Raw genomic sequence first — 12878 nt, forward strand, 5'->3', positions numbered from 1 at the left:
CCAGGAGTAGAGAAGAATGAAGGTTTTCAGGTGTGAGTAGCTGATTCTCTGATAATACATAAGTATTTAATTTGCACCTCATTCTAACGAACTAATCATAATTCAAACAATAATTTAAAGAATTTCTTTGACATGAGTCGTATTTATGGAGCTCAAAAAATATTCAAAATAAAGGTGAAGATTTGGTTACAATAGGATTTTGAGAATGGCTACTAACTAAATAAAATAGGCCAAAAGCCTGACAGATGAAATGGTCTACCTTCTTCACAGATTCGAATACTCACTGCACTTGAACTGATGAACTTATGTTTATGTTCCGGTAAAAAATAGCTAGTATTGGATTTTAAGAAGCAGAAAGATGACTTAGAAAGCATAAGTTAGATAATAATCTTCAATCAGGAAAAAACCGGATAAATTTGACACCTTTGTTATAGTGTCTATAATTTATGCAACTGATAAAAAATGATCATGTATACATCGGATTCTTTAGTTATACAAAAGTGACAATAACTTTATTTTGACAAATACAGTTTTTAACGTACTTTGAATCGAAAGCAACTGGATGGTGAGATTTGTTGTCAAGCGCAGGTAATATTAACTTATTTGAATGATCAGGTAAAGTAAGATAGATTGGTACATCATGATTATTGTCATGAACAGGTGACTTAAGATTATGATCAATACGTACACATTCTGTAACATTGAATAATGGACAAGAAGGATTAGGAAATTTTTCCATAGCATCCATTTCTGCTTCACTTGGGACATGTTCGTTTGCATTGATAATAGCTATTGCATAACCTTGTTCATGTGCTTTTTTGACTAAAGATATTTGACTGCCAGACTGTAGACCATGTTGAGGATGTAATAGAAGACGAGGAGCCCAAACGCCAGCCTGAGCGATTCCACCCCCTTGTAACAAAATAATGATGGGACCTTTGTGGGTAAAAAAATTTTTAGAATGTAAAACTCTCATACAGTGAGTAGGATGTCCAGGAATCTGTCGAATTTTTTAAAAGAAAAATAGAATAATTATAAAAAGGTAGTTAGTGGGATAGACTACTTATAAGTAACCAAGAATTTATTGCACAATTTTATTGGTTGTAAACTAGCAACGTGATTCTGATGATGCGATTATATTGAACTACGTATCTTTTGTTCCTCTATGTGTTTTATATTGACTATAGTTGCTGGTATTATTATAAGTATCTCCTAACAGTTTGCAACCTAAGCTGAATCATAGTTTATAAAAATCCCTTTAGTGAATCAAATCTTTGTGGTTGAATATTTTATTATTATTTATTTATTTCAACACAGATAATGGTACAAGGAGGCACCAAATACATATGCGCCACACAAATCTCATTTGATATGTGTGAGGGCTGTGATACTGCCCGGGTGCCCAAACCGAAGCAGGTGGTTTCATTAGGGGGCCACTCCCCGAGCCTTCGACCTGAAGGTCTGATCCACAAGGCAGTGGAGCATCGTGAGGAGATGCAGTCCCATGGCAGTCGGTGACCAACAATTAGTTCATACGCCATTTGTTCCCGCAGGATACTAGAGCCCATGTGCATTATTGGTTTGGAATCCAGTTAAGGCGCCGGACATTCGCTTTTCGTCCTCTTATTTTCGTAAACAACACCCTCGCCACGAGAAGGCAGTGAGTAGGACCTCCCTGACAGAGGCTATATACGCGTGGCCATGTGAGAGCATTTCGATAGGGAGAGCGGACTCTCCCCACTCTCGGCCGTACCAGGGCATTTGGAGGCTGTGGTTGGAGAACATAAATGATAAACTTGTGCAAAGGGTTACATTACTTATATACGCCTGTTACACCACGTAGAACGTAGGCCGCCTATAGGGATTCTAAAGTTTGCTTTATCCTGGGCTTTCTTTACCAGTAGTTGCTAAATTCTGCTCGTTATTTTGGTGTCTTCCAATTTGCAGTGCAATTTGTTGTTCTTTCTATCTCTTTAACTTTTGCCTTCAGGATTCCAAGTTACGACTACCCTCTCAATGCAGTTTGACGATTTCCACAATGTGTCCTATCAAAATCCAGCACCTTTTACTAATTTCCTCTTCAAATAAAAGCTGGTTTGTTCTCTGCTAGAGTCGACTATTACTGATAGTGTCTGGCCAACGGATGTCGAGTGGAAAGCTATTTATAAATACCTGTACACTTAGGGAGTTGGTTGTAACAGTTCTCCAAGTTTCAGCTCCTCACAACGGGACTGTCTCGACATGGGCATGGAAAGTTCTGACTTTGATTTTGGTTGAAAGTTGTTTTGAGTTCCATATACTCTTCAACCATAGGAATGCTTCCCTTGCTTTGCTAATCCTTGTCTTTACGTCTGCATCGGATCCTTCTTTTTCATAGATAATGGTGTCCAGGTACGTGAAAGTTTCCACCCCTTCCGGAGTTTTTCCGTCAAGTGTGACTGCGTTGCTGTTTTCGAATTGTATTTGAGGATCTTGCTTTTTCCTTTATATATGTTGAGGCTTACTGATACAGAGGTTTCTGCTACACTGGTTATCCTGACCTGCATTTGTTCGTGTGTATGGGACGCAATAGCCAGTTCACCTGCGAAGTCTAAATCGTCTAGTTGCATTCAAGCTGTCGGTTGTATTTTGCGCTTCCCCTAAGATGTGGAGATCTTCATAATTCAGGTTTATATTATTCGAATAAAAATAAGATAATACCTCTGAGGGCGGTACTTAGGCCATCATTTAGCACACTAACTCAGTAACGTATCTAATAAGATAGCTTAAAGAATAGATTGTAAAAACTATTTCCAAAATGCCATTTACCTGGTTATATTTTATTCTCTAGTTTAGACTAACTATGAACTTTACTGCTGCAAATATTAAATGAATATTCAACAAATGATTTCAATCATCACGAGAAAACTACCAAATACAATTCTATGACTAATATCAATATATCTAACGTAATAATTCGACTAGACAAAACCAGAGCTCTGAAAACTCTGATAATTAAATGTTATCATCATTCCCATGTCTTTTATATCTTATTTTCATAATCTAGATCAAAACAGTAAATTTGAGTACGGTTTTACTTTGTATAATACACCCATTCAATTGTCTATAAAAACCGCATAAATACTGCGAGTTAATAATTGTAAATTTATCATATACCAATTCTTTAGAACTTGATTTATTGAGTTATGATGGAAAAGTAATATATTACTGATTTTTTCCATACATAATGAAATAAAATTTATATAATCCAACCATACATAGACTATGTAGTTATTTTAGAATACTCTTACCGGAACTTGACTTGATTCCATATTTAAAGCAAATAGCCGTTGACGAATTAAACGTGTACAAATCTAGATACAAAATAGATAATTTCACTTTAAACTATTGTTTCTTACGTTAAAAAGTCTAAAGTTTATTAAAAAGATTTTACCTAGGTTAAATAAATAAGTCTAGTAAACATTAATACGATAGTGTACTTTCAAAAATGTGGATTTTTATTTTCTCGATTCTAAATATATTTCAATTAGAAACGCTTTTCAATAGATTAATAATTTTATGAACAGAATGCAAAATGGTCGAGCTATATTCTAAAGGAAATAAAGTTTCTTGAATTTCCTAACACTGTCTTTCATTCACAGAATATATTTGAAAAAAACTTAATCATAAAGTTAGAGTAAGAAATGGAAAGAAAGCTCTCCAGTAGCTAAACAAACTTTAAAATGTAAAATTAAGTGATAATCAAGAGAATCATGATTATCCTTCTAAAATTATTCCCAATTTATTTTCAAGAATTCACATGGGTACAGAATGTTAAATTTTATTTTACACAATTTAACATGACAACGAAGTAAAGTTTTTACAAGTTTTTTTTATGAAGCATACTCACAAACATAATGTGTGTATTCACAACCTCACTCACGGTCGATGGGATTCGATCTGCACTAAGAAGGACCTTGCATACATGACATTGATTACCACCCATTGATCAATTAATTGTAAATTATTCCATTTATTTACAAATTGACATCGAGCGAAAATAAGGAAGATAATTGATTAATTTTAAGTATGAATTATATACACGGATAATGAGTTCGTATATATAACCTGAGTAATAATTAAAATCCAAAGCCAAAATATGAAACTTTTCTGGTGGCACAGTAAATTAACGGAAAGTGCAAATTACTGATAATTTATAAATAGTAAACCATAGCATAAAAATCAACAGCCAAGTATAGAGTAACGCAAAGAAATTATCTATGGATAGTTGATATATGACAAGAAACTATTTATATATGTAACTTTTCAAATAATCTACTTTATTTGAATCGATGGGATTTGCAACAAGATAAGAGAGAAAAGCGACAGTATTTAAATAATAATTTGAGGTATCGTTGAGGATTAGCCACTTAGAACTCCAGATTAAACTTTGGGCATGAAGTTCAAAAACTTTCAAAGCCATAATTTAAAATTCTTTCTTAGCTGATACTAGCGGAGATTTTGGCAAGTGCAGAAGTATATAAGTGTGACAGTACATAATTTTAAATAAATAACTTGTATTTAGAATGTAATTTACGAAACAAACAAGACAGGCACTTTTACAGTTGTCAATTGTAAATTGGTGTATTTTGTTTTACAAATTGCACTTTTACTACCAAAGCTAATGATATTACATTATTATATGAAGAAAAGAAATTAAACCTGCAGCCTAATAACGTTAAGCTGATTCTTTAAGGTCACTAGGCCACTTTTGTGGAAATAAGTGGAACGGGGAAAAATGAGTGATGTTTAAAATACTTAAATTTAGTAAACTTACTGCACGAATAATTTCTTGTCTTTTAAGTGAAGGGCCTGTTGAAGTTACCTTTACACAGAATGTGTCTCCTGTTTGAGTATGACGAAGAATACCTTCTGGAATATAATTATTAAGACATTAGGTTTACAGCATGCGAGAGTTGATAAAATAATTCAAGAATAGATTTCAGGGAAATAAAACTAGCTAGGATATTCTTTAAACAATTCTAGATATTTGGCTTACAGTAAACAAAACGGGGAAAAATCTACAGCTTAAATCAATAACTAATGGAAGTGTTATAGAAATTTAGTAGATACGAAATATTTCAGTTTGTATGAATTAGTAATACATAGATTTTAGTAATCCATGGTTTTTTTCTTTTAATTAATCATGATTACTATACTTGTTTTGAGTAGTTATTGATTTAATTACTTATTTATAGCATTTAAACTGAACTCTTGCTCTTCAGCTGGATTTCTTTTCTAAAATACCTCATTTGCATGATTAACGAATTCTATATAAAATCAGTAAGACTTTAACACATTATACACAGGTGTATTCAATTAGAAATAAACATTATGTAGATGGTTAGCAAACTTCAAGACAAAATAACGAAATATGAAGACGATGAATTTTTTGTTGGACAAATTTTGTCTACATATAAATTTGAATGGAAAGGTTGGTTGATTAGTTTGATTTATATCAGACTACTCATACTACATGGTAGTACTTTTTTAAATAGTCTAGAATGTCATACAGATCATTTGATATCGTATGCACTGGGTAGTTTGTGAATAATTTATAAGTTGTTTATGTAACCTATGATGATATACCAGCATGTTTTCCCTTGTTATTTAAAGTCATTAGGTTTTCTCGGTCACATATGAAGCCGACTCCAAACAATTGAAGTGAATTTAACCGATGTTCGATGGCTTCCATTTGACCGACATAACATGACGGTAACTCATATATGTGATATTCAGAAATTATTATCAGCCAGTAGTAGGATCAAAGAAATCTTATGCAGGTTTACTGATATATGGGGGAAGACTTTAAGTGATTAGAATGCGGGTGACCTACAACACTTTCTCCAAGTCCCAAGGATATATAATCACGTGGTGGACATCACTTGACTATCTCATGTCATGGTATTTTGTTTATCGATGGTCACTAATTAACAACGTAGGACCAGGCACATATATGCATCGGTTCACGTGACCACACCTCATTAGCACAACAAGATGAAAGCCAAGTTCACATAAGCAGTTACTTCAATGGTAGCAATATATATTTTAAAAAAGATTGCATATAAGGATATAGTGCAGGAAGAAAGAATTAGTTCGTAGAAAGAAAGATATGAAGTGATTTTAATCTCTTATTTTAAAGGAAGACGGAGTGTATGCACCGACGCCATTGTGATCGATTCTGAGCCATGTCACCAAGAGTCTCCAACCATCGGTTACGAAAGTCACGCGGACCCCAACCGAGTAGTCTGCATCTAACAACATAACTGAGACTAGAAGTTAGTCGCTTCAAGTACTGATGCCACGTTTTGGTTTGGCCGCCCCGAACTTTCTTCCATCCGTCTCCAAGACTAGTCAGAATTAAGCATCGTGGTAATCGGTGTTCGGGCATACGTAATACGTGACCCAACCATCCCAGTCTATGAAGATTCACAACGTCATCAACTGATTTACCATCATTGCCTAATACCCTGCGTCTAACCTCACTATTACTTACCCGGTGATCCCAGCAGATGCCAGAAATATTTCTAAGGCATCTGTGGTCAAATTCTAGTAGCTTACGAGTGTCTTCTACTCTTAATGGCCATGTTTCGCTGCTGTAAAGTAGAACAGAACGGACTGCCGCTCAGTATACTCGTCCTTTTATTGATAGACGGATATCTCGCCTTCGCCATATGTGACGTAAGTTGGCAAAAGCCAAACGAGCTATCTGAATCCATGCAGAGATTTCGTCAAACATTAACCCATTACGGCTGATCAGACTTCCAAGATAAGTGAAGTTGTCGATGCGTCCGACTACTTCGCTCCCTGTCATTAGTTCAGGTGTTGACGCAGGCCAGTCCTAAAGCAACAACTTGCATTTAGGGGGAAACATATCCCAAACATCCTGGCACTATTGCTGAGTGCCACTAAAAGACTTTGCATTTTATCAGCGTCTTCACCAAACAGGACTGTCATCTGTGTATTCTAAGTCAATAAAAGGGAACTCCTGATAGAAGACCGATTCCCGATATTGCAGTTGATGGGAACATTATTTCCAGTAATAGGTCTATGATGGAATTGAACAAAAATGAAGATAGTGGATAACTTTGCCGGACACCACTTAAGGTTGTAAAGTTAGATGACAGTTCACCAGAAGCTCTGACTCGACTGGTAGTGTTCGAGTAAACAGCCTTCACTAGATTTATGTACTTTGAAGGTACGCCTTTCAATGACAGACACTGCCACAGAACTTTTTGATCTACAGAGTCAAATGCTGCATCTAAGTCAAGCAAAACCATCATTGTCGGACGCCGATAAACATGCCTATGTTCTAAAATCTGACGAATGGTGAATATGTAATCGGTGCAGACATGACCATGTCTGAAGCTAGCTCGGTTTTCTAGTGTTTGTAGTTCACGAGTATTTGTTAGGTGTCCGATAATTACTGAGGCTTGTGTTTTAGACGCTATTAGTTAAACAAATCCCTCTATGGTTATCACAAGATGTCATTGATCCTTTCTTATATATTGGGACGATCAGTGATTGAGACCAGTCAGATGGGATTATATCCAGTTTCCGAATTTTAGCTAAAATACTAGTCAACCTAATCGCTGAAAACTGGACCTCCATCCTTAAAGACTTCTGAAATTAATCCATCTGGACTAGCCGCTTTTTCTCGTTCCAGATTAGCTTAAGTCTTTTGAACTCTAATTAGAATTGGAGGACCTATTTCAGTGTTCCATTCAGGATGTTGGAAACGGTGGATAGCTGTAGATTAGCTGACTATCGATCGAGATCGAATTCACTCACTAAACAAACCGAAAATCCGTTTATCAAATCATAAAGGTCTCATTAATAACATTTATAAACTGATAAAAATATTGATATTATCAGAAATATACTGTATTGATTTGGGAATGGCCAGTCTGCTTAGCGCTTACAGCACTCAACTTTTAACGACTGGTAGGTCGAATATTTAAACTTTATCTATTTGCAGTTTGAAAAGAGCACGAATTAATAGCTCTCACATGAAAAGAATGGCTTTAAGTCGAATACATAAACCCATATATGGTAAATGAGTTACATAATCATCCAATCAGTTCAAATAGCATCTGCAGAAAAGTTCGACATTTGTTCGAGAATATTATCTAAGATAGCAGAAAGTTTAGTTAAAGTAAATGAATAGATTGCACAGTAAAACATTCTACAATGGCATAATCGTGACATTTCGATTACATGGTAAATTTTAACTGATAAATTCTTTATTATCAGGTTAGATATTATTACTTGCGACTTTAGAGTAGCAATATTTTTTACCTGGGACTTCATTTAGTTGAAACAACACTTATCAAGAGACGTTATGAAGCGACAATAAATTTAACAGGAATATTATTGTACGACCATGGTATTTTTATCACATTACATTAATCACTTATTTTATTATTATTTATTTGAACACATAAATATTAGTACAAAGGTGCACCGATTACATATGCGCCACACAAGTCACTTGATTTGTGTGTGGGCTGTGATACTGCCCGGACTGAAGCAGGTAGTCTACTTAGAGGGCCATATTCAAAGCCTTTAACCTTAATGTCTGATCCACAAGGCAGTGGAGCGTCGTCAAGGGATGCAGTCCCATGGTATCCGGTGACCAACAATTGATTCATGTGCCATTTGTTCACTCAGAATTCTGAGCCCATGTGCACCATTGGTTCGAAATCCAGGTTTCCCAACTCCCCTAGGTGGATTCTCCGTATTTACCAACCTGATTAAAGTGCCATATATTCGCTTTTTGTCTTCTCAATTTCTTAAACAACACCCTCGCCACGAGAAGGCAGTGAGTAGGGCTTCCCTGGCGGTGGCTGTGTACGCGTAGTCATGTGAGAGTATTTCGATAAGGAGAGTTGACTTTCCCCACCCTCGGCCGTACCAGGGCATTTGGGTGCAACCACTTATTTTGAAGGAAACAAAATGCAGAATAAACGCTAATATTGCAAATCAATGTAAGTAATGATACATTTTGATGAATTTGACACTTACCCGAATCAAAATCAAAACAAAAATCTGAAATTTGATGATAAATAGGCCGAACTAGTTCAATTCGACTAGGCAAGCTTGTGGGAATTTCAGGAGTGTTTTGAAGATTAGAATCCTCAGATTTGGTTGGTGATAATTCTTCCGTTGCATGGTGCTCACAAGATGGGATAAATTTGTCGCTCTCTTTCATGGTTCACTATGAGCTAAAATCTATTTTAAAAAAGACTGATGTACTTTGTTTGTTGTGTTTTAAAATACAGAACTAAAAGTTTACGGATTAAGTGATAAATTATGGCAATCTATCTTTGCTTAGTACCCTGTGGATAACCTCAGCACTGCTTACTTGACCATTTTATGATACACGTGCAATACTTTGAAAACGCTTGCGATCAAACATCCGGAACAAACACATATGTTCTACTTTCAGAGACCAGGTTTCACAGCCACAGAGTAGTACATAGTTCCACTCACCCTTTTATGGTCAGATGGATATCACGCCTACTCCATGAGTAATGCAAGTTGCCAAAAAACAGTCATCTTTTTGAACCCGTATTAAGACTGTAAAACATCAACCCACCAGGGCTGGTGAGTCTTCTAAGACAAGTGAAATTTTAAAATCATTATGAAACTGGGCAGTTATTTCATCCTGATTCAAGACCGTTTGATAGTAGTCAATCACGAACATGACGTGAACACGTTATTTATCTACTAACTTGGAACTTATTAGCCTATGTTGTTTAACCATAGTAATCCGACGATATAGTACGATCGATAATATTGAAGGACGCTTATTTGATTTTATTGATTTCACAAGTTACGAAATATAAAAGCTGAAGAAGGTTCCCAAGTGAGTCACTGAAGGCTACAAGACAATTTAACGCTTGTAGAAATTCTCGCTGATTCGAAGATAATTTCCACCCTGAACTGATGTCAGACTGAGAACCAAGGACCAATTATCTGAACAGTATTTCACTAGAGTGGAATCTTTGGAGTTTTAGTTAGGTTTTCGTCCTATCAACTTTGTAAACATCCCCACCGCGAGAACGCAGTGAGTAGGACTTCCCTGGAGGTGGCTGTATACACGTGGCCACGTGCGAGCATTTCGAGAAGAGCAACCCCCCCACCCTCAGTCGTACCAGGGCATTCGGGGGCAGATCCTCCGAAGACATATAAATGAATATACATATCATTTTTTAATCTAGAATATCACAAACATGATTTGTTCATGGAAAGAGGTAACATCATTTGCTAAAACAAACAACTAATTTTGTTGTTCTAAACAGGCGGAATTGAGGTCAGATGTGGATATACTAATTAATGGTAATAGTGTATTATCAATATTTCTGTGTATTCGATACGAGGAAAAACAGATAACGTTACACTAACTAGGCTGTGGATCACATTGTCTAAGAGGTAACTGGTTCCTAGTCTAAGTAAACAGGCTCTCTATTACTAATTAATAAAAGCATTTTTGGGATGAAATAAAGAGACTGGAAAGAGAAATAAAATGTGAATATATTTGAACTATGAAGCTCGAGCTAACTTAAAATGTCCTCTGATTACGTTATATTATCTTATAGAACACATTGAGAAGTTTTAATAGGTATGTTACATAACATTAGTTTGGTAAAGATACAATGTAGCATGTTAAGTTAGTACAGTCTCTGTAAGTTGACAGTTGAAGATACTCCCACTGTTATGATTGCCAAAAAGATGTAACCGAAAACTTCCGTTAGTAATTAAACTGCGATATATGAAATTATAAATAAATATACAAAAACACAACACCACAAATCACAATAATTTGTTGGATGACAACAATAACAGATTATCGGTTAGTGAGTCCTCATAATTTGGAACGAATATGTATTGCTCGGACATTTGAAATTTGTCTAGTCGGATAATTTGGTGCCTTTCACTAAAAACTCAACTTTTGAAATTAAGCACAACGATCCACAGTGTGGATTCCTGGTCCTAAGAATTTTCACTTTAAACATCTAAAAACCAGAATCAACAAAAGCCCAATCAGATCAGAAACCTTGTGATGACTTTGTAGGTTACAAAATTTATTTATAACGACTATAGCGACAAAATTGACATCGATCACTGAGTGACATTAGTATAGCGACGAAGTCAATTTTAGCTCACATTATCCTCAAAGTAAGAGGGAGTATAAGCTACGTATATTTGGATTGTCAGATCACAGGTTTGTACACAAAATATCACTGTTTGCTTTCGTTTTTTATCCGGCTTCCCGAGTATTAAGTGATGCCCTGATAGGTTATTCATCCCGTTGTTTCATTGTTCATACCAACTCTTTCTATATGAAACTCATAAATAAATCCCGGCAACAACATTTTACGAAACTGATTAAGTGGTGTAATATTTATTTTTGGACTTTTTACCTATACTAATGTATCTTCTTGAATCTATTTTATCTTAGTAACTTTCAGTGCATCATGATGATAGTCTCATGATACTATTGGTTAGTGCTCTTTTTTCCTCATGGTTCTTTCGAAATATTATGAGCAATTCGAATAGAAACTAAACATTTATCCTGCATTCATTTCTAACTCAAACCTATTATAAGAAAATGAGAATAACGAAAAATGTTGTCTATAATTTTAGTGAAATCAAATATGTTATCATTATTACTACGTTAGTCCTCTGCTTACAGCAGCACAGAATTATGCCGCTAGATACTGAAAATATTCCAGAAAAAGGTAACATCCATGAACTTTATCGGTCCTTTTAAATGAATAATATATGATCTGCACATTGGTTTACGAATCGCTTGTTTATTTGTCCGCTGACATAGATTCTATTAGGTCAAGTGGTGTTCTATTAAGCTAAGATGTGCATTATAAAAACAATTTCTTGTGGTAACTACTTGACCAGTTCTTGAATAATCGGAAGTTTTACGAAAGAATAGAATCCTAGTTCCACACTTGGGGCGACAGCGAACTGGATAGCTTATGACAATCCTTGTGATAGAAGTCCCTCAGTTGGTTCAACTTTATTTTGAGTGCATAAAGTTTAAACCATGAAGGCCGGCAGTCAGCTGATAAATCCGCTCTAGGCATAAATTGGGGGTGATAGCATACAAACTATCGGGATAACGAGCAAAGCGGAAGATTTAATTTCGAGAAATGTAAACGTCAACTAGGAATCTAAGGAAGTTCTCAATCGATTCCGTACAAACTTCATCAAAACTATACCAAACCAGCGGCCTTGAACGAACAATCAAAACTACACCCGCCAATGAGCGAATTTAAAACGCTGTAACAGATAGTATGTTGCTAAAAGTCATGTTATTCATTATAATTCGTATTTTAAAAGCTTTGAATGATGATTTTATTTCTTATCTATCTGTTAAAGTAGACATGCTGCTACTAGAAGTATAACAACTGTATCTGCGCGCTATTTAAAACGGGCAGTGGTATTTTCCCTCTCTGGATTAATTTTACTGTTTCGATCGTAAATTACTCATCAAAACTACTGTTTTCACTTAGGATGAATTTATCTCAGGTAAAGTATTCTCTAAGAGTGTCGTTTTATCCGACGGTACTTAATCTTCTGTACTTTCAAGCACATTGGTTCGTTTTTATATTTGTTTGCACATTTGATCCGAATAGTTTTCGCTTTTTCTGGTCATTACGCGCTTCTCCTCTCTTTATATTGTTCGTGCATAGTTTTTTTCGGAAGCTTCCGATCGATGGCCGCATATTTCAGAAAAAGCAATTGCTATCTCCCGGGATGTCGCTACACCATAGAATGTAGCTTGCAGTGAGATTAGTGCAAACGATTGGACCACGAAG

The 12878-nt window shown here is 35.5% G+C and overlaps 1 protein-coding gene across 2 annotated transcripts in view; it reads right to left on the reverse strand.

The window, feature by feature from the left end:
• The window catches only part of MS3_00002912 (uncharacterized protein), a 36744-nt gene extending 24424 nt beyond the window's left edge, over positions 1 to 12320 (reverse strand). Inside the window, exons 1-5 of one of the 2 annotated variants that reach the window (XM_051210566.1) lie at positions 12259 to 12320; positions 9064 to 9270; positions 4817 to 4911; positions 3291 to 3353; positions 543 to 1000 (exon numbers count right to left, since the gene is read on the reverse strand). In XM_051210566.1, the coding sequence (XP_051070573.1) occupies positions 543 to 1000; positions 3291 to 3353; positions 4817 to 4911; positions 9064 to 9250 (803 nt within the window). In that variant the 5' untranslated portion in view covers positions 9251 to 9270; positions 12259 to 12320. Of the gene's footprint in view, positions 1 to 542; positions 1001 to 3290; positions 3354 to 4816; positions 4912 to 9063 lie in introns of both variants that reach the window. The other variant, XM_051210567.1, reaches the window with a different exon arrangement.
• Between the last annotated feature and the right edge of the window lie 558 nt (positions 12321 to 12878).

Source organism: Schistosoma haematobium, chromosome ZW (genome assembly GCF_000699445.3).
Source record: "Schistosoma haematobium chromosome ZW, whole genome shotgun sequence".
Taxonomy (NCBI): domain Eukaryota; kingdom Metazoa; phylum Platyhelminthes; class Trematoda; order Strigeidida; family Schistosomatidae; genus Schistosoma; species Schistosoma haematobium.